Genomic DNA, 23,534 nt, shown 5'->3' on the forward strand with positions numbered 1-23,534 from the left:
TCATAACAATTCTGGCTACAATCCCCCATACGCAACATAATTGCCCCAGAAAGTCGAAAAGTTGCAACCTTTCACACAATATTGCACCCAGAAAAAGGTTTAGTTATAATAACCAAGATTTGGTTATAGTGATCAAGTGGCATAGTTGGATATGGCGAAATAAATATATAGTTCACGAAAGTCTGCAATTTACTTAAGACTTCTAGTTGGGACAAATGTATATTTGTTGATAATTACAAAACGACTACCTTGATTGGACAATATTGTTAGTTGAATAAAGTCATTGTTGAGCAAATATAAACAATGCTTTGGTTGATACAAGTTTTCAATTAATTTTGTGAACTTGCTGTAGACTTGAATCAGCTAACCGTTTATTATTGGGAAAAAAGTTTCAGTTTGACACAAATAAAAATTTACTCGATGTTTGTTGTGTATACTTTCTTCTTTTATTTGCATATATTAAGCATAAAAAATACGTACATATTTACATAAGTTAGTTACTAAAGTAAATAATACATAGATATGTATATGGTGGTAAGAATTTCGTAAAAAAACAACGATGATACAGGAACAGTCGTGCGAAAACCCAGGCCAATGTCTGCTGGAAGTATACTGCTTTGCTTTTTCCTTGACTAAATGGACACTTTCAAATTATAATTCACATGAATTATCAGCCCTATTCTGCATTTCGATTACGTTCCCGCATTCCGCTCCGCTGGAATTGAACTTAGGTATTCTGCGTTACGATCGAAACGAAAGAAGAAGAGGAAGAGAGAAAACATCTTTCGAAATCAGCTGTTTGCCTAGGAATGTGTGAAATCGAAACAAAACAAAGAAATATTTGCCACCAAACTATAGCAGCATATGAAGTTGAATACGTAGTGAATGTAGCCCTATGGACTTACAACTTCTGAGATACTTCGCCGACCTAAACGGGGTTAGATCGCCGAAAACACAGTCAACGGCGGCAAGAACACACACATCACTTACACCCCACATCACGACACGTTTCCCGAACCACATGAAGCTCCTCCAATTTAACAAGAGCAAGATTGAGGAGATAACCGTCTTCATGTGTCGGCATGGTATATTGATAGCTGCGGTCCAAGAGACGAAGTTGCACAGCAATTCAACTTTGCTGAATTGCGCCGGGTACAACGTGCACCGTCGAGATCGCGAGCGAGATAATGGTGGTGGCTTAGCGTTCATCACGCACCACACCATGCAGTATCGTCTAATCGAAGCAGACATCGACCGCAGGGATACCACCCTAGAATGTCAGGGCATCGCTATCCGGTCAGGCGATGTCGAGCTCGAAATATTTAACATATACATACCCCTTGTCACCTCCTGCCCGGCAGGATATCACCCTAATATATGTGCGCTCCTCAGAGGTGAAAACCGTATGGTAGTAGGTGACTTTAATGCGCACCACGATCTTTGGCACTCAAGCCTGTCAAACGATCGTAGGGGAACAGACTTGGCTGAGCAGATAGACGATTCGACATTCTGCACAATGAACGACGGCGCACCCACCAGGATTATGGGTAACTGCAGTAGCTCGCCAGACATCACAATAGTCAGGGCTGGTCTGATAAACAGCATAACATGGCGACCTATGCTGACTCTAGCATCAGACCACCTACCCATAGTCATCTCGATAGATAAGCCAACCGACTTTGCCTCCTCCAAACACCGGACCTATATCAACTTTTCTAAAGCTGATTGGAAAGGTTACGCGGAGTATACTGAAAACACCTTCACAGCGCTCCCCACACCAACCGACGTCCATCTCGGTGAACGTAAGTTCCGCAGGGCTGTCACTGCTGCTGCAGCTCGCTTCATACCGGCAGGATGTATATCGGACCCACGTCCAAACTTCCCTGCCGAAGCGGCTGTTCTAGCCGATGAGCGTGATAGCCTTCGTCAGGCCGATCCCGGAGATCCCCGTATCAGGGATCTCAACGCGGAGATTCGGCAACTAGTAAACGTACATAAGCGGAAGAAGTGGGAGGAGCATCTGAAGACCTGTAACTTCACCTCTGGTGTGAGCAAGCTTTGGTCCACCGTGAGGTCACTGTCTAATCCGACGAAGCATGACGACAGAGTCGAAATTTCCTTCGGCGACCATGCTTCGTCGGACCCGGAGCGATGTCGAGCTATTTTAGCCGGCAGTTCATACTGCATCCTCCGGTGGACAAAGCCAAGCGTCGAGTGACCAGAAGGCTGCATAAACTGCCAACAACCTGTGCCCCCTTGCTTTCACTTGCGGTGAAGTTCAGGTAGCCATCGGGAAGGCGAAAGCCTCCAAAGCCATGGGTCCCGACGGAATATGCATGCTGATGCTGAAAAATTTGGGTCCTGCGGGGGTAGCATACCTAACGGAGGTCCTCAACTTGTCAATGTCCACTCTCATCATCCCAGACATCTGGAAGGTGGGGAGAGTGGTCCCACTGCTCAAACCGGGGAAACCTGCCAACAAAGGAGATTCTTATCGTCCGATAACACTCCTTTCCCCGGTAGCGAAGACACTCGAGGCCTTGCTACTCCCGTACTTCACAAACCACTTGACCCCAGCGAAGCATCAGCATGGTTTCCGTAAAGTGCACAGTACAACAACAGCACTTAACGCCATAAACACTCCGATAACTCGTGGCCTTAACCGAAACAGTCTCTGTGAGAGAACGCTTCTAGTAGCGTTGGACTTGTCAAAGGCGTTTGACACCGTCTGCCATTCCACGCTACTAGAAGATATAGAGGCCTCCTCTCTCCCACAGAGGCTCAAACGGTGGTCGGCAAATTATCTGAGTGGTCGACATTCGTCGGTAATGTTTAGAGACAAAACGAGTAAACAGGGAAAAATAAAACAGGGGGTTCCTCAGGGTGGTGTCCTTTCCCCGCTACTGTTTAACTTTTACATTTCAAAGCTGCCTCAACCACCAGAGGGAGTCTCGATTGTCTCTTATGCCGACGATTGCTCGATCATGGCGACTGGGAATGGAATTGATGACCTGTGTTCGAAAGTAAACGGGTATCTCTCCGAACTTTCTCGCTTCTTCACTGCAAAGTGTCTAGCCCTCTCCCCTACGAAATCCTCCGCGACCCTGTTCACAAGCTGGACGAAGGAGGTCAGGCTACCGCTGGGGATCACGTCGATGACACACCAATTCCGACGGTGAATAACCCCAAAATACTCGGAGTAACATTCGACAGCCTGCTCTTCTTCTCTGCGCACTCAACCGCTATTGTCAATAAAGTACAGAGCCGCAACAAGGTCCTCAATTTGCTAGCCGGCAGTACTTGGGGCAAAGACAAAGAAACGTTGCTGGCAACATACAAGGCAATAGGCCGGCCGGTTTTGAACTACGCAGCGCCAGTGTGGTCGCCAGGGACTAGTAGGACGCAGTGGACGAAGCTACAGACTGTACAGAACACCGCACTCAGGACAGCGACAGGATGCCTCTTGATGTCGCCCAAACACCATCTACACGGCGAGGCGCAAATGCTCCCCGAAAAGGATCACAATATAATGCTCTGCTCTGATCGGGAGCCACAGAAGTGGCCACCCAAGCAGACAGCTGCTTGCAGAGGAGCCCTCGCCTAGGCACGTCAGGAGGCATCTATATGAACTGATAGACGAAGTCCAGAGGTTCATCAAGCAACCTCTGGACCCGACAACTTACCGACAGGCCCTGAACGGCATTCACAGGGACTCAGTCTCGAGTTATGTACACTCTAGACCTGTGAATGCCGTTCTAGGCATACCACCCCCGGACATAGACGAGACGTAGCTTCATCTGCCTCGGGAGACTCGCACAACACTTGCACAACTTCGCTTCCGCTACTGCAGCAGGTTAAACTTCTACCTGAGTAGGTTGAATGAGGATGTGCCGAATGAGTGTCCGGCATGCGGAGAGACCCCACATGACTCGAAACATCCCTTCGCATGCCCGGAAAACCCGACAACCCTAACGGCCTTGTCCCTGTGGACAAACCCCACAGAAGCTGCACGCTTCCTAGGGTTGCCGTTAGTGGAACTTGACGACAACGACTGAGATACCAACCGTCCTGGGCGGGGTTGTTGTAGCCGCTACAACAACAACAACAGCATATGAAGTTAAAGTTTGTAAATATCTTAAAATAACTAAATATACCTAGCATCATTGTAATTTAAAAATAAAATTTAAGTGGATACATAATTATAAGAATGAAATCCATAGCCGCGGCGTTATTGCTTGAAGAGAAGAACGAGTCCCAGATTGCTGATGCGGAAGTTGAAAGGCGGAGATTTAGGGACATGTTTGATCTTTTTCAGATGAGTGAAAGAAGAGTCATAAGGAATTCATCTTGAACTGTATTACTCGTCGCTTAAAGTCAGTGAAATCATAAACGTTGTTTGAGCACTCCACAACATTTGCATTTACTACAGAGTGGAAGATTTGAACGCAAATTAATCCCATTTTGAAAGCCGTCAGGAGGAGGGGAAGCTTATCTTTCCATAGCAAATCGAATTCGAGACAACATACGCACCTCTTTTTAAAAAGTTAGTAAAAACGAGTGCAATAATAAAAGCATCTTGTTTATGTAACTTCACATTTTATGTATGTATGTATCTATGTGCATACATCTATTAATTTTATATAAAAAGAATAAATTGTAGTCAGTGCATTTCACAGTCTTATTTATAGATAATGTAAACAAAAACGCCTGGACTTCCACTTTGAAAACGTCGCGCAATATCCCTTTTGGTAGCCATTATTTGAGCCAATTTTCGTTTTGCGCGTAAAAACACAGAAATCGCTCGCGAAAACACAGAAATCGAGAAAATTCATTTATGATGACTTAAAATCATGCACAGTATATTTTACTTAAATTTTTTATAAAATTTTGTTATTTAAACCCACGAAAATAACAACCGAAATGTTCTCCGTCAACAAATTTGCAACTTAGAAAAACGGAACTACGATCGAAATGTAGAATAGGTATAATCGTAAATTTCGAAGATTGGTCGAAAGGAAACGGAACGCAGAATACCAAAGTTGCCAAACGGAGAAAATTTCGATTCGAGTCGAAATGCAGAATAGGGCTGTATATATCCACTGAAAAACCTCGGTTGGCATCAAACGTTATATTTTTAAATAACTATGCGCGCACCGAAACAACTCGCGGTGATAGAAAACCTGAGACAAACAATTCTGTGCATGTCACACACACACTTTTCTTTCTCTACCTAGCGCAGCGATCGACATACCATAGCTTTGGGACCACATGCGTGTACGAACAGCGGTAGCGGAGCAATGATTTCCACGCACAATGCAATGGTCGGCATACTATAACATTCAAACGATTCAATAAGTGGGACTGTGTGCGTTGCTCAGCTCTTCGTATGTGAAACACATATGTGCTCAGAGAGCGCTCAGCATTCTTTAGGGGTGGCTCACAAGCATGAATATGTTCCACTCTCAAACCAAATCGTGGTTGCCTCAACCAAGATTTGGTAACTATGACTAAACCATGTGTTGAAAGAAAGCTTATCTGCATTAGCAGAGCTTAATAACATCCTTTTATGAACCATACGTTCAAGTTCAATGGAATTTGTAGAAATATGCTTCAAAGAAATATTTATTAGTATTAACCAAACCCTTCAACTAAATTAACGATTTGTTACAACCTAGATGAATATTAGAAGCTTTAATATATTTAGTTATAATTACCAACCCATGGTAATAGTTCCCAATCCTTGGTAACAGTTCCCAAATATTGTCAAAATTCGGAAACTAAATATCTTTAGTTGTCGAAACTAATCCTTTTTCTCAGTGTGGATGACACTGACATCCTAGAACGATTTTCCTCGTTCCCCCGTGCCCTAAGGGTAGTCGCCTATATGTTCAAATTCGTAGAGCGCCTCAAAAATAAGGTGAAGAAAACACCGAATTCCCCACATAACATTATAACGCATCAAGACCTACAAAAAGCAAAGGTTTCCCTTGTTGCACTCTCAAACGCGCTATTTCGGCCGCGAAATGTTAATGCTAAGAGAATCAAAACCAATTGACCAAAATAGTCAAATCTTAGTACTCAATCCATTTTTAGACACGAAAGGTCTGCTTCGTGCTGATGGACGGCTAGCGAACTCCAGCCTCACATATAACGAACGCCACCCCATAATAATACCATTGAAATCCCCCTTTGCAACACTATACCTCAGATTTCTACCCTTATTAGTGCTACATGCCGAACATCGCCTCATGCAACAAATGGTCCGACAAGAATATTATATTCCACAACTAAAGCCACAGATCATAAAATGCATATTTATGTGTAAAGTCTGCACTATACATAAGCAGAAGATGCGCACGCAGATCGTGGCAGCTCTTCCACCTGAACGCTGCACTTTCGGTCTGTCCTTCACTACCACTGGTATTGATTTTGCAGGGCCTTTCCAGATAAAGGCTTCCATGTTAAGGACTTCAACCTTTACGAAGGGTTATGTGGCTGTCTTTGTATGCTTTACAACAAAGGCAGTACACCTCGAGCTATGTTCTGATCTGACAACTGCGGCTTTTCTCGCGGCATTTGCTCGCTTCGTCGGACGGACAGGATTTCCACCCAAAATAATGAGCGACAATGGAAAAACCTTTGTCGGAGCCAAAAGAGCCACTGAAAAACAATTTATAAAATTTATAGAGGAAGTCTCGGCTGAAATCGTTAAAAAATACGCACCCCAAGGCATTGATTGGCAATTTATCCCACCAAGTGCCCCACATATGGGTGGTCTATGGGAATCGGCTGTCAAAAGCTTCAAAACACATTTAAAAAAAAAGTCGCTGGCACAGAAAAATTTAACTTTGAAGAATTTACTACATTATTAACCCGAATAGAAGCCGTTCTTAACTCACGGTCCCTCTCTGCGCTCTCGCAAGATCCCTCCGATTTCACTGCCCTCACCCCTGGGCATTTTCTTAGAGGAGCTCCACTTCTGGCAATACCCCAGCCAGACGAGCAATCCTTAACGCAACTCAATTAACGTAAATAATTGAGCGTTAGCATGCACGCTTTCTCCCCCGCAAAACACTAAAGTCCCCTTTCGTTTCATAGAAATGGACGTTGGACCCCACGCCGGCAGTCCGGACCAACGCAGCAGTAGCACCGCGAGCATCAGCACCACCGATTGCGGCACCACGATCTGCCACATCATTCTCCGGAGCAGCTCCAGTGCCATCCCCTCGTCCAGGCGTTCGGCGAGCGGCAGCATTAGCAACCGCAGCGCCATCAGGCGCACCCTCAGCATCCGCTGCCCCCGCAGCATCCGAACTGCTACTAGCAGATGAACTGGATCAAGGCGTACTTCTTTGTGGGCTATGCCACCGGCGCCACGCAATGAGCGCCTGTCCAATATTTCGGGGCCTGCAACCGGCCCAGCGGCAGCAAGTAGCCCGGGCACTGTTTGAACTGCCTCGCGTTGTCCCACAGGACATGGGAATGTGCATCACGTAGCCGGTGTCACGTATGTCAAAGACGTCATCACACCATGTTCCATCACTTCCCATCGGGTAGCGCGAATTCAACAACCAGCTCCAGCATCAGGTAATCGTCGCCGACATCATAACGCGCGGCAGAACGTCCACGCTCGGAGACCACCGTCGGCACACTACCGCCCGGGCCCCCATCATCCCACCGCAGCCAACAGTCGTCCAGGTCGCACCACCGCCGCCCATCCGGGCTTGGCAACGTTGTAGAGACGTTGCAGCAACTACAGCGGTTACTAGGCTAAGTATACGCCTAGGGGGGCCGGGATGGCTAAATGGGTCCTTTCGCGACGGCAACGCTGGCACTTCCGCCTGCGAAACTATCGCCAACAGGCACCCACAGATGTCCCCATCAGCATCACATCCTAACACGCACCCACATCTACACATATTCAACAAAACACTTTGACATTTTACTTATCCACTTACTTTGTACACACACTACACATGTCATACACACACACACACACTTGAGACACAAAGAAATGTCAGCAAAATTTTTGATTTTAAACGACACAATTGTTAAGATTTTCCTCCGTGCGGACGTGTCCGAACAGCCCCGATTTTTTGAATAAACCTCTTCATATTTATATTTTAACGAAAAGTTCCCCTTGTCTTTTTTATACAAAGCGGAAAACGTAAGTGATAAGAGTAATAAACTACAGGACAAATTCCAAAGACCATAGTGATCCTGTGTTCACTCGGTAACCCGCGTATTAAAATTGATTTGTTGTTTCATAGCTAGGTGAGCGAAGATCTCATTGAGTTTCCTACTATAGCTTGATATTACGTTAAGGTTTATATGGAAATCGCCGATTATGATAGTATCTACCATATTATCACATGTTGCAGACAGGATGGCCTCCATATAGGTCAGGAAATCTGCATCACTTGTACTAGGTGAGTGATAAACCACACCGATTTCACACCTCTTTACCCAATTTTTTAATTGTATGACTATGCACCATATATTTTTATTGATGGATCGATTTATTTTTATTTTGAAATCAACTGTGTCTCGCAAGATTATAATTACACCGCCTGTGTGTCTACTGTGCGAATCACACCTTATTACGTGGTACGTTGGAAACTTTATTTCTGAATCATTAATTTCATCTGTTATACACGTTTCGGAGCATAAGACTAAGTCAGGATCAACTACCTCAATAAGTCTTTCGAGCTCAGCTATATTAGCTAGTATACTACTAATATTAACATAGACGCATTTCAAATTACTATGGTGCTGTTTGCTAGAATTTGATTGCCAACATCCTACTTTTTGTTTTTCAAACTTTAATCTTCTTATATAGACTGGGCACTCCCTACTAAATACACTATGCTCTGTGTTTAATTGTAACCCTTAATCAGAGGCGGGAATTTTTTGATTTTCCAAACACATGTAATTGGGCATCAAAATGCTGCTTGCTGCGACGTCGACACATGTATACTATCATCGTGCGTCTTACGATAATTGACGATTGACTGATGCTTCGCTGGTATTTCGGCAAAGCAGATCAGATCAGTTGCTGTTGAGAGTGTTCGGACGCAAAAAATTTTTCTTAGTCATAAATAAGCATGAAAAATTGTGGTACATTCCAAAACAATGTGGTAGATTCAAATAAATAAATTTAAAAATATGTTACATGCACTTATGGTCAGCTGATTAAGTTAAGTGACATTTTGACCAGTTTTGGCTATTTATATTTTTGTTTATTTACTGTTTATCTTTTTTTGCTGACGGTGCTAGGCATTTTCTTCCATATAAAAGAAATTTCCAATCATTAAAAATCAACGCGATTTCCTAGCGCTTGAAATTTGCACTTTGAGCTTCTAAATTTTAATGGGCTATAAAACTACATACACTGAGGGAAAAAAATATTAAAATCAAATAGAAACGTAATTGATCTTACTATAAACGTCAACGAAAGTACTGAATATTGGTAAATATTCAATTCAATTAATAAATAATAAAATGACCACGTTCGTACTGAAAAAGCATCCGTGAAGTGAATAATCAAGACAAAAACTGAAAAAAAAAAAAAATTTATTTGCATGTTACCTGCAGTGGAATTCGAACCCGACCATCTCCGGATATCAACAACTTGTGGCAAGCATCTTTGCGCACTCAGCTACACCCTGGCATATAAATTTGCTTTCAAATGTTGAATATGTACGGATAAACATGTAATTACCCTGCAAATAATGGGACTAATCCGGGATGACTCCGGGAGCAATCGCAACCCTGCAAAAAATGGGACTAATCCGGGATGACTCCGGGAGCAATCGCAAAGGAACATGCGACTAATGCCACTTTTGATCTCTTTATATGGAATGAACTGTTCGCTTTTGTTCGAGCATGTTCTATGAAGAGACTAATTGCTCACCTTTATACCCGAAAGGGTATAAAAGGCGACTAGTCACTTTTAAAAAATAAAAATAAAAATTTGCGCCAGCTGAGATTCGAACCGGGCTGCTCAGTTTGGTTAGGCGAATACTCTCTCTGTGTGCCAACGCCGCACATGAAATTTCGTTGACTAAGAGCGTACATATCACTAAATCGTTAATATTACCCGTTAGAGATGAGTTGGGGAATAATTGATATCCAATTATACCCATAAGGGATGAGTCGAGACTAATTGACCTCCATTAGTACCCGTATGAGACAAGTTGCGACTAATTAATGCCCAATTGTACCCGATTGAGAGTAATCTCGGAATACTCTCTTTAGAGATTAGTCGCACAATTTTTTGCAGGGTACTATGTATGTATGCGTGTGTTGTCACCGCTCACAGAGCGGTTCTCTGCATGCTTGGGTTGCGTATGTACACTTACATATACATACTCAGATGTGAACAGTCAAATACGTGCGTAATAAATTTTGTATGAAAATATTATTTTTAAATACGAACATTTTTAAACGATAATCAAATATAAAGTATTCATTTTTACTATGCATTATTTCCCTCAGTGTACCTAACAATTTTCTAGAAATTCTAAATAAAAAGCCAAAGCGACAGAATAAGATGCTTTTTTTAAAAATGATCTATCATTTTCTGATAGAGAATCATTTTCTGATAGACATTGATAATTTTGGTGTTGATGTATATTACTTTCACCAATCATAAATTTAATAAAGAACGCTGCTTTTAATTCTAAAATCTTCAGTGCTCGATCACCCTCTTTCACCTTTTCAAAATGGCTATGACACAGTTTGTAATGTCTTTTTAAACAAGACATAACATTGCGACTCAAAACGCGATAGCAGATCACGCATCCATGTTTTCTATGCAAAAAAAAAATTATTTACCATTCCTCCCGAAAAATTTTATGTGTGTATTATTCGAATAAATGCGCAGTGAAGTCTCAGCAGCACAGTATACCAGTAGAAAAGGTTTTTGTTTTTGTAGCTGTTTCGTGGTGAAAGTCCTTTATGGGGACCAAATTTCCACACAAGAAATTGAGCACATGGTTGCTTTTGCGTCCCAAAAGAATGAATATTAGAAAACATTTAAAAAAAGTCTAAGGTAATACAATTATATGCAACTAAAAATAATCACAATAATTTGCACTTATGAGTTTTCAACTATTATTTTTCACAAAATAATTTTGCGGATCAGTTTGCTCTGAGCGCTTGTGTTGTTTACCAAAAAAATGCAGCCCTGTTGGTTTTTGTTTCTGTATCGCATCGCGGTGAGTTTCTATTTCTTGGTAATTCGGTTTGTGAAATGGTAAACAAATTATTGAAATTTATTTATCTGATGTGTATAAGATTTCATTAATGCAATTTTTTGTATTTTCAGACTATTAATTACAAGCACAGCATCATCAACGGTGATTGCAAGAACTACTGCAATCCCTGCGGTTTTTCCTCTTGGTAAATGCGTTCAGGTCGTGATCAAGGGTGGTCTCCCAAATCGGCCGGGAATAAGGTTAGTCATTTTCAATTTTATATCTTTGTTCGTCGACATTATATGACATGTCATCATTGCAGGCTATTGTTGCAGAACAAAACGCCGCAACCAGTGCTGTGGTAAATATGTTCCAGCAGAACTGCCCACCGCCGTCGGTGTAATGATTTCGATGGCTGAACAAACGCCATCTCCTGGGCTATTCCCACAGCTTGCGGACACTAGCTATTATATCACGTGTGAATGCAACTGCGGCTTAATTTGGTTATTAACAGTGCAGTAGTACCATGTCATTGGCAAAACGACTAAGGGCTGCTGGCACAAATAGGTTGTAAAGTTTTTGGTATCGATGAACATACTCGAAGAAGACGATGACCGAAAACATATGATGAAACATCTTCTGGCATGCCTTTGACAATCGTTAAGTCAGACGGAGGCTTCACATACGATATTTCACACATGGCTCGAATTCGTTAGCGGACAGAGCACACATTTACAAAATATTTATCGTTCAGCAGAACGTGCATGCATATTCGATATTTCACACATGGCTGGAATTCGTTAGCGGACAGAGCACACATTTACAAAATATTTATCGTTCAGCAGAACGTGCATGCATATTCGATTCCGATTTTATGGGTCGATTATGGAGGACAACCGAACTTCAGTTGCCGGGAATTTTTGATTGAGATACTTTATTTCTTTTTTCAACTTTTTTTTAAATTGTACCACCTTGAACTTTATGAAACTTAATTATTGCTATTCATAATAAAAAACATTTTCATTTCAGTGGCGCTGTCCATCGGCTACCCAACTGAGGTTCCGTTCCCATCCATAATCGATCCATAAGTCATAATCGCACGAACTAATCAAGGCTATCATAGAATCCATCGTAGTCCGATTTTTCGTGAAATCTACGAAAATGCTATTAAGTTCGAGTAGCTACGAACGCAGCGCTTGCTTTGAATACACATAGCAGTTCAGATTCAGTGATCGCTTTTTCGTAGATTTTAAGAAAAATTGGACTACGATGGATTCCGCCACCAATATGTTTTCTCCTTTGACAAGATGTTGGAGAATCGCGGCAGCACAGCCGTATTCCTACTCTATGCTCTTACGCGCATATGCTAAATTTCTCGCACCTAGCTAAAGTGCTTGACAAAGGCAGAAGGCATATCTTCAACATTATAAGTTAAAATAAAAAAGTTTAAGGCATGCAATAAAAGAATCAACAGAACCAAAAAATGTTCTCAAAACTATTAAACATAAAAAATTGCACGAATAAAATTCATATTTACAAAATGAATCTTAAAGCACCCACAGTAAGTCCTAAACATATAAATGACTAATAAGAAAAATAATAAATAACAGTAATATGAAAAAGTATGTCGAGAAATCTCTAAATAGTAGCGAAACTATATCTCAATAACAGATAATTTTAAGCAAAAAATACAACCGACTTCAATGCACATTCAGGTCGTTCTGGTTACGTAGATCCGACTGTCTTCCCTTTTTTTAAATCGTTAAAAAAAAAATTATTACGTATTCTACAGAAAAAAATCAAGATACATATTTAAGGATTTTAAGTAAAAATAAATAAAGGAAAACTTGTTCGTGATATCTTGACCAAGGTGTATTCATGGTACAAAAATCTGAAGGTAAAACCGTTGAAAGGCAGCCTGAACATTTTTAAAGTTTGCTAACATTACAAAAATGTTTTCAAATTTCCAATCTCACAAATACATTCTCATTATCAGTCTCAAATAAATGAAAATTTCAATATTTTCATCTATTTGTTTTTTGTTTTACCTTTATTTGGCATTTGAGTTGCTCTCAAAATTTCAATTTTATAAAATAGACAAACTTCAAAAAGTAAATGATGGCCGACGAATTGTGCAAGCGGTTTTACCTTTAAATATTTGTATCATGGGTGTATTAAACAAGGTGCCGTACGCATAAAACCTAAGCAAATGCTTTTTCTTAAAATTTCAGACCTTTCACTCAGTTTTTTCAAATAAATTTAAGTGAAAGGTATGAAAATCTGAGAAAAAGTAATTGCTTAGTTTTTATGCATACGGCCCAAGGTGTTATTGACAACTCAGTGGGGCTCTCTTTTAAGATACTATTATGTAAAAAAATATAAACAAACGATTCAAAATTCATACAAATTTTTTTCAATTTGACTTTATAGGATGGTTCTTCTGAGAGCAATGTCAAATTCAATCACACTTTGTTAAATACATTTTGATCTCTACCAAATAATGTACTTCCTCTTTAAATATTTTATGAAGTGTTCCAAAATTCGCTCCGAGCGCGCTCTGTTGATCATTTGATTTAAATAGTTTGTCAAACAATTAATACTATAGTTTGATCGGAAATTATATATTCTTAAGTAATTGATCACATTTTATTAAAATATAAATGTTTAATAGGGTAGAAAGTTAGAAATAATTTACTGTTAATATGCATAATTCGCTCAGTGTTCCAAAATTCGCTCCTAGTGAGTTCAATATTGATCATTTGATTTAAATAATTGTTTCTCAATCACTCAGTTTTATAGTTTGATCGAAAACTATATATTCTTAAGTAATTGATCACATTTTATTAAAATATAAACGTTTAATAGGGTTGAAATTGTGAAATTACTACTGCAACTACTCGTGAAAACTTACAATAAAAGCAATGTAGATGAAAGTACTAAATATTATTATTAAAATTAGATCCATATATAAAACATTTTACATCATTTATTTGAAGTAAATCGGAATATATTTTTACATATAAGATAGTTTCCATTTAACTCATAAAGTACATATTTCACTACAAATATTTTTAAGATCATTTCGAATTGCAAAAATAGCGCTAATTAGTTGTATTGAAGTATAAAACATTTTATTACGTCCATGTTTACTTATAAAGCGCATAACAATATTTCTCTCGCCATTTATCCGATGATAAAATTTTTCACCACATTATTTTGCTGCACAGCACCCTGAATGCGGCAAAACAGTTGCTGGCAACCCTCAAGTCCTTTATGGGGACCAAATTAACAGCCACAACAACAAAAACCTTTTCTACTGGTATACTGTGCTCAGCAACAACTGATTTGATTTGCTTTGCCGAAGTGCTAGCAAAGCATCAGTCAATCGTCAATTATCGTAAGACGCACGAAGACGATCATATCATAAAGGCCCGTCCACATAGAACTTTGGCGTTGCGTTGGCGTTGGCGTCGCTTTGACAGCAGCGCGAGTGGCGTGTGTTCTTGCTACAATGAACGTTTTGACAGCGCCGGCGATGACATTTGTTCAAGCCACGTGGTAGAGTAAACAACCGGGAAATAAGAAAAAGTTTATAATTTAGTTAATAAAACGCATACAAATATAACAAAGCCGAATTACTTACGGCGGTATAGCTTCATAGGAAGGCGGCCCAATAATTTAAATCATCAAATAGACATTTGTTTTGTTTTTGCCAGTGAAAATATTTGTGTATCCTCGAGCGTTATTAAAAAAATGATGTTATCTTTTATCGAAATAATATTAATAGTGCTACTTAGGTACGAGCCTCGCGAGTGTTTGAAGAAAATTAATTCTCGGCGGCGGGAGTGGGTAAGACCTCTTTACTTAAGTCGCGACATTGATGGACTATTTGTAACCAGTTTTGACGAAATGTACAAAAATGACCCGGAGCAGTTCAAAACTACGGTGAGGATGACTAAGGAGGTGTTTGATTTGCTCTTTGGGCTCGTGATGGAACGCCTCATAAAGTATTCCAACAGGCCGTCAATTTCTGCAGAAATGAGACTATTCTTAACATTGAAGTAAGTAAATATTTCTAAAGAAAATTTCATACTAATTTGTGTGCATTACATTCATAGTTTCCTAGCACACGGGGGAACTCAGCATTTGTACGCTACAGCGTATAAAGTGGGTCGCTCCACAGTCAACAAAATAATTTTGGAAACCTGCGAAGGACTTCAACACTATTTGGGATTTCGCGAACTGTGTGGGCGCAATCGACGGAAAGCACATCACTTTAAAATGTCTTTCCAACTCCGGATCTCTTTTTTACAATTACAAGGGTACCTACTCCATCGTATTATTAGCATGTTGCGATGCGAATTACACATTTACTTCTATCGATATTGGTGCGTACGGTTCGCAAAGCGACGGCGGTGTGCTTTGGAATTCTGGATTTGGTCAAAGGCTGTTCCATGATCAACTAGACCTGCCTGAGGATGACATTTTACCAGACAGCAATATTAAGTTTCCGCATTATTTCGTTGGAGATGCAGCATTTCCTTTAAAAAAAAATTTAATGCGGCCATATCCTGGTTAGTATACGGAAAATGTATTGCATAGAAAATGGTTATGTTGAAAGTTGCATTTATAGTTTGGAAATAAAAGAGTCTGATGCTTTGCATTGATAAAACTTGCAACTCAACCATTATTTGCATCTATACTATGTGCATATGTATGTACATACAAATAAGCCTTTTTTAATTTCAGGATTGCATCTGCCACCCGATCGTGAAAATTTTAATAAGCGCCTTTCAAGAGCTCGGCGTGTTATTGAAAACGCCTTCGGAATTATGACAGCACGATGGAGGATTTTGCTATTCATATTTTTGATGCTGGCTGTTTTTATATATAGTGGGTTCAAAATAATAGCAGCAAAATTCAAAATGACGCTTTTGGCAACTTATATTTATTTATTTTTTGTTAATAATTTTCATTTAAAATAAGGGTCGATCTATATCAGATACCACATAAATAAAAGTTTCAAAGCTTATACAAAGTTTTGTAGCCCATTCAATTTTAGTATAATAAAGTGCAAGTTTCAAGTCGCAAAAAATTACCGTTGATTTTTGAGAATTTTTCTTGTGGAGGGTGTTGCGCATTTCTGCCATATAAAAGTAAGTTTATTTCATGCATTATACGGAAGAAAATGAGAAACACCCTCCACAAGAAAAATTCTCAAAAATCAAAGGTAATTTTTTTGCGACTTGAAACTTTCACTTTATTATACTAAAATTGAATGGGCTACAAAACTTCTAAATTTTCTAAAGATTCTCATTAAAAAGTTTGAAATTTTGTTGTCAACTTTGAAAATGATTAACAATAAATAAATAAAGATAAGTCGCCAACAGCATCATTTTGATTTTGCTGCTATTATTTGAACGCCACGTATATGTATTTCTTACATTAAACATTTCCATTTCCCTTTGCAGGGATTTCTTGCACATAGCATAACCACCACCATCATATAAATCCATATTTGAAACTTCGTAAAAGTCAAAATGTCACTTAGCTTAATCAGCTGACCCCAAGTGTGTATGTACATATATGTAATTTTATAAAAATTATTCAGTCTTTTATTTACTACAGGGTAATTCACAAGGGTACTGATTATTAAAGAACAATTATCGAATTTAATAAACATAAATTAATGAAAAGTAAAAGAACTTCAAGAAACAAGAAACGAAATATAAATAGGGTGTGTTCAGAAATGCATCAAGCCAAAGCATCAAATGCATTTATTTCTAAACTATAATTGATGGAAATGTCCAATATGCGCAACCACAGTTAAATGCCTAATTGGACCCTAGTTGCGTAAATAACACATTTCCATAAATAATAGTTTAGAAATAAATGCGTTTGATGCTTTGGCTTGATGCATTTCTAAACACACCCATACATTTGTGATCAGCTAATTAAGGCAACCAACATTTTGATAAATTTTATGTTTAAGGTTTATTTTTCCATAAAAGTCTATCTCGTTATTATAACAAACACCAATCCACATTTCAGACTTTGTGCAAAAATTATAAGAAATCTGCAAAGTTGCATCTAAATTTTCATATTTTTTTATCAGATTTTTTAGTAATGTTTTGAGTATGGAGTTTTATAGCCCATTAAATGCTAGTATAAATACACACATCTGAAAAATCTGATAAAAAATATGAAAATTTAGATGCAACTTTGCAGATTTCTTATAATTTTTGCACAAAGTCTGAAATGTGGATTGGTGTTTGTTATAATAACGAGATAGACTTTTATGGAAAAATAAACCTTAAACATAAAATTTATCAAAACGTTGCTGGCTGGTCACAAGTGTATCTGTGGAATTTTGGCAAAAACACTTATTTAATTTTATAAAATACCAAATCCGAAAGCTTTAATAATTGCCGCAATTATAGTTGAAAACATAGTTGAGTATCACAACTTTGATTGGGCCTGCTCCGGATGTTTCAATACATAGCTGTCCAGAACTTTATAAAACTCAAAATTGCGGCTATTATTAAAGCTTTCGGATTTGGAGCCAACAAATTCATTGACCGCCACGCATAGTGATCCGAACCTCTCGTTCGCCTCGTCTTCTACACGACGCCGTTTATTTTTTTTTGCGCTGTTGGACTGCTCCGTGTCGTTTGCCGGAACAGAAGGAAGAGGAGAGCTTACTTCATACTCCTCATAATAAGAGGTTTCGGTCACGTTGCACGGGCTGATGCCGTTTATTTCCTCCTCCTGTGAAGTAAAATCCAGATTGGAAAATGTTCTGAAAATAAATAGACAAACATAGATTAAAACTTAAGTATATATACACATAAGAACATATCGAGTGCTGAGTGGAAGATCGACCTATCTCGGCAGCCAGTTCGAAAACGCCCTACCTCAAAAAACTTTTCAAGAACGCCCTATTTCAGAATTCGTCTCAAAAACGCCCTATCTCAGCTGCCGATTCAAAAACGCCCTATGTCAGCACATTTTCAATACATTTTGAAGTGAGATAGGCCGTTTTTGAACCGAATTCTGAGATAGGGTGTTTTTCAATAAAACTCTGAAATAGGGCGTTCTTGTAAAGTTTTTTGAGATAGGGCGTTTTCGAACTGGCTGTCGAGATAGGTTGATCTTCCATTCAGCAGTCGATATAGGAATTTTCAATTAAAATAGAGTTCTATTTCTAACAAAACCCAAAAACTTTGTAGAAAACCATGATCCAAAAATAAATAAATAAAATATTTAAATAAATAAATAATAATAATAATAACAACATTTAAGTATATGTATCATGGTGGAAAACGACAAAAAATGCAACGAATTTTCACGCAAATTTCAAACTTCTTTCCCAGAATTGTTAGAATTTGTTTGAGTACACAGTTTGATAGCCCTTTAAATTATAGTGCGATAATGGCTGCGTTTCTTTATACATTCCGGATAATCCCATTTCACAGCCGGAATAAACAGAATGAGTTTGAAATATACGTCAACATATCATCAGGAACGTTCTAAAGAATAAATAAACAAAAAAGTTTATTCCAAACATTCCGAATGAATAAAGAAATGCAGCCAATAATAAGCATGAGTGGGAAACAAATATCACTTTGAAATTGGGATGCTATTGGTATGACCGACATTTTATTTTTTTGTTAACTTACTTTCGAGGAGCAACGAAGTCTCGCATAAAATCCATGGCTTCCAAATATTGCCATGTGGCTCCATCTTCGGCACCAGATCCTGACTTCTTCTTCTGTAAGCCTGTCTCCCGGACGAAGCGGTCTCTGAGAGACTTCCACCTTGTTTGGCAGTTAGTCGCTATTGGAAGAATTAAATAAGGTAATTTTTTTATATATTTATATACATATACATATATACAATTACATACCAGGTACTCCCACAGCGCATGCAACGGCATCCCAAGCCTTTTCTTTTAATAATTTATCGTAAAGGCAGCTGTGTGCCCTGACCGCCTCTAGTAACTTCTCCTCCATATTTTCTGTAAATATATAAATATATTGGCCCGTAGTCATAGTCAAAATAAAGTCGACTTTAAAGTTAGTTGCAGCTTTTTGACATAATTTTCAATGGGATATCTGTCAAAAAAGCTGCAACTAACTTTAAAGTCGACTTTATTTTGACTATGACTACGGGCCATTGTAAATATTGAACTTAAATACCAACGTGGGTAAAAGTGCACTTAAGCGGAACCTGCCCAAAATCCATCCAAAAAAAGTCAAGAGGGGTATCAAACGACGCCAATAATTTTCCAGGTACTTCACGATTTGCAGGAATTTATAGGAAGCTGTTCCCGGACGACACCTGCATCCAACTCCTTTTTTGGGTGGCGGACTTCGGCCGCGCTTAGGGCCTATAACCCTTACTAAGTAGAATTCTCTTTTCTGTGTTGCCGGAGAAGAGGGGCGGATGCATCTCTGCATAGGCGGCCTTTGCGTGAAATTCATCAAAAGAAGGTACGCAAAGTGGAAGTGTTTTTATTTCCGCTTTCGAATTATTGTTATTAGTTGCGTTCTAGATCTGCAGGAAAAGCTGTTTTCTCCATAAATAAACCTTATGAAAGGTGGTCACCTGGAACAGCTTCCTGTAAAAATCTGCAAATCGTGAAGCAACTATTGGCGTCGATGATGATCATCTTTTAGATGAGTTTTGCGCAGGTCCCGCCCAAGTGCACTACTACTCCAACGTGGATTGCATTTTAGAATTTTTACTTACCTTGTTTTAAATTTAATCCGCAATGTTTTTTTTGGGGTATATCTTTAATTCTAATTGATTTCAGCCAAATTTTTACAAAAGCTGGAAAAATGTTGTTCACCCACGCTCAATGAAAATTGTGTATCAGCTGTTTGTCAACGCGCGCAAAAAGTTGAGAGTTGGCCATCTTTCTGCGTTGTGTTGGCGTTGGCGTTGCCCAACTTTGGTTATGTCGAGACTTTCATATAAATGCATGTATTCATAGTCAGCTGTCGAAGCGACGCCAACGCCAACGCAACGCCAAAGTTGTATGTAAACGGGCCTTAAATGTTGCCACGTCGCAGCAAGCAATGTTGTTTTTTGTTGTAGAAAATGCCCATTCATTAATGAACAAATTAAAAAAAAAGAAGTTTCAAGATCTGAAAGTTTTTTAACTTAAGGTGGTAGAACTAGTAGAAATGTAATTTAGCAAAAAAAAGTGTTATCTATTCCACAAATGTGGTAAAGTCCGAGCACTGGCTGGTGAACCAAACTTCGCTGCTTCGCACACAAGCGCATGTGTGTGATAGTGTGAGTGCCCACCTCTGCCCTAAATCTTAGCATCGCAGCAATTGCCACACACTGGGTTCGTAATTCTTTCAGTGCAGTTTTCGGGTTTGTGTTCACTCATGCATTTACAGCATCGTAGTTTGTTTTTGCAATTATTAGCACTATGATTGAAACCCAAGAACTCTTCACTATCTGTCCGTCATAAACTGGGCAGCGATCCCATCCAATATTCAATCTCTTAGATTCTAGGACCTGCACAAAGACTTTATGCTCTACCTCGATTAATGCATTAAATGATGTTGAAGTCACGCTATTTCTTTTTGGTTTAAAAACTTTTAAACATTTTAAGTTTGCATCAGCCAAGTACATATTTTGTGATTTTATTTTGCTTATGACCTCTGTTTCAGTGTATGCAGCGTTTATACGGGTTATCAGTATTTTTGGCCTGTTCATATTAGGTTCAGAGATCTCATATTGTTCCTTATTAAGATTATTAGCTAGAGTAGATTTAATTTTCTCTTTCTCAGTAACACTGTTGGCATTTATTACAACCGCCCCATTCTCCTTATTAGACACTTTGTCAATTTTCATATTAGTGGCATCGATTTTATTAAGATCCACCCTAGTTTTCTCAGCCGCTTGCTTATTTTTTGGCTTAATTATTATTGGAGGTACACCTTTTACTGCATTAGCATACGATGCACCCACACTACGCTGTAAGTTCTCTTTACTCTGACATGCAGCTTTCTTAACTTCCGCAATAATGTCATCTTTTTGCTTGCATATCTCAGTAGTTGATGCACCTACTCTTGATATTTGATCTTTGTTGGTCTTACACAGACGTTCTACCCTCTTTATTAGTTCTAATTTCTCTTGGTTAGTTTTTTTGATGTTATCCATTGTAATGGCATCGCTAACAATACGGCAGCGCTATTCAGCCGTCGTAATGTTGGTAGCCCTGTCGGAACATACGTTCCACAGGTACATAATATGAATGAAAAACCGAACGTTCAATTCATTCTGATATAGATACTTTAACTGTGAGGTTGCAAGAAATTTAGAACGGCAATAAAAATACAATTAAATAGTAAAAATTAAATCAAAGTTGTTTTTAATTAACATTGTTTAAGCGAATATAGTTTTCGCGAGTGTAATTTCTAAATTCTAAATATTACGTCCGGCCGAATATCTAGCGGCCACGAGGAGAAGTATACGCGCAGCTACCAGCAGATTAGGGGTGCCGCGTATACCGGAGCACCCGGCGTGGAACTACTGCGCGGATTCGACCAGCCATTTGGTACCAGCGGACTCCTGGTAACGACAACAGCTGGAGTTCACTGGGGTAAGCAGTGCACTAAAAATTAAACTGTGTGGTGTGGTAGCGGGCGGTAAGGTGGCGGCACAAAGGGCACGAGATGGCGACCGTGACGGTGAGCATGAGGCAAAATTTTTTTGACACCCTGGACGTCAGGCGTGTCTAGTGGGCTTCGGGCGCGATACAGTGTCGGTGGTGGTGGCGAGCAGAGTTTCTTTGCGGTAGGCAATAACGGGGTGCTGTACAACGTCGCCCGTATAGCGCCGCAAACAAATCCGCGCTGCCTTTTCGTCCCGTGCATTTTTGTACATAACGGAGAGCCCTGCCATCACCAACGGCAGCAGTACGAAATAACTCGCATAACGCCACATATAACGGCACGTAAAACGGCACGCTGCATTTTTACAAACTGCGTAGGGTATAACCGAGAGCCCTGCTGCCATCAACAACAACAGCAGCAGCAGCACAAACCCGTATATGTACGCATAAGCGATACAGCACCGCCATAAACCCACGCTATGCGATAACGGATTACCACCACACCAGCAACTATACACAAACGGGAAACACGAACCAAAGACTGCGGCGACTTTTTGTACAGACTGCATCGAGGGAGTCGGGCAGTTCGGGTGACTCAATCAGGCGTATATATATATATTTTTTTCCCCTCCACATTTATATTTAAATACAAAATTTGATTTCAACCATTATTTAAAATTTCTTTAAACTAAAAACAAGAAAAAGAAAATTTTCTTAAGCATTTCTTTGCGCTAGACAAATAGCCTCACTTAGAAAACAAATTTTTTAAATGAATTCAATTTGTGGAAAAAAATTAAACAAAAAAAGTTACTGCAAGCTGATTATAAAGAAATTAACTACTATCCGAAAAATTAATATATTTTTCAAACAAAACAACAAGAAAAACAAATGTAAAGTGAAAGAAATGAATTTTGAAAACGGGTTTTTCTCATGCATTAAATAATATTAAACACTTGTGTTAAGCGGCCTCATGTTCGAAAAAAGGGAGCTAAAGCTAAATTTAGGGCGCGTTTCTACTTTTAAAATGTCATTAAATCAAAATGACCTCTGCAACTCAGATTTTCAATTAATAATTCGTTGAAAAAAGTGAACCACCACAATTCTTTTTCAAAATTCGTACTTTTATTATACTATAAGTGAACCACCATAATTCTTTTTCAAAATTCATACTTTTATTATACTATAAGTGAACCACCATAATTCTTTTTCAAAATTCATACTTTTATTAGACTATAAGGGACCTTTTTCATACAACCAATTAATTCATTATTATATCAATTTTTCATACTAACTCATATTAAACTATAAGGGACGTTCTTATATCAATCACATTCAAACTTAAAATTGTTACCTATTAGACTTTAAGTGACGGGAGTGACTCATTGAATTGAAAATATTTTTTTTCCTACTTTTTCCAAAATACGATTTACTAAAGTAATCGAAACCTAAATACATTTTAATATAACCGACATTTATACCATATTCCTATGTAAATGTGACAATACATGCCTATATTACCAAAATTGAAACTTTTCCTTAAATATATGCATTGTAACATTTAAATACAACTTGAACTCTTTTGGCTTGCATGTGAATACAACCCAATATTCCCTCTGCATGAAAACGACCATATTTTTGCATGCAAATTTTCACCCGATGACCTACTGAGAAAAACATACACTTCCACTTCTTTGAGATTAGCC

The 23,534-nt window shown here is 39.0% G+C and overlaps 1 protein-coding gene and 2 long non-coding RNA genes across 3 annotated transcripts; 2 read left to right on the forward strand and 1 right to left on the reverse strand.

The window, feature by feature from the left end:
- The first annotated feature begins 10,592 nt into the window (after window positions 1-10,592).
- Window positions 10,593-11,999, forward strand: LOC118752103. The gene is made up of 3 exons (XR_004994630.1): window positions 10,593-11,257; window positions 11,330-11,458; window positions 11,521-11,999. It is a non-coding gene; the product is annotated as an uncharacterized LOC118752103 (long non-coding RNA).
- A 2,538-nt stretch (window positions 12,000-14,537) lies between these two features.
- LOC118752104 lies at window positions 14,538-16,090 on the forward strand. Its single transcript, XR_004994631.1, has 3 exons — window positions 14,538-15,259; window positions 15,317-15,772; window positions 15,948-16,090. It is a non-coding gene; the product is annotated as an uncharacterized LOC118752104 (long non-coding RNA).
- Window positions 16,091-17,657: 1,567 nt separating this feature from the next.
- On the reverse strand, window positions 17,658-19,046 carry LOC118752102. Its single transcript, XM_036486950.1, has 2 exons — window positions 18,878-19,046; window positions 17,658-17,997 (listed from the first exon to the last, which is right to left on the reverse strand). Exons 1-2 carry the CDS (start codon window positions 18,910-18,912, stop codon window positions 17,658-17,660), a joined length of 375 nt encoding a protein of 124 aa, XP_036342843.1. The 5' UTR covers window positions 18,913-19,046.
- Between the last annotated feature and the right edge of the window lie 4,488 nt (window positions 19,047-23,534).

This window comes from Rhagoletis pomonella, unplaced genomic scaffold (assembly GCF_013731165.1).
Source record: "Rhagoletis pomonella isolate Grant_MI unplaced genomic scaffold, Rhpom_1.0 Rhpom_scaffold_01237, whole genome shotgun sequence".
Lineage (NCBI taxonomy): Eukaryota > Metazoa > Arthropoda > Insecta > Diptera > Tephritidae > Rhagoletis > Rhagoletis pomonella.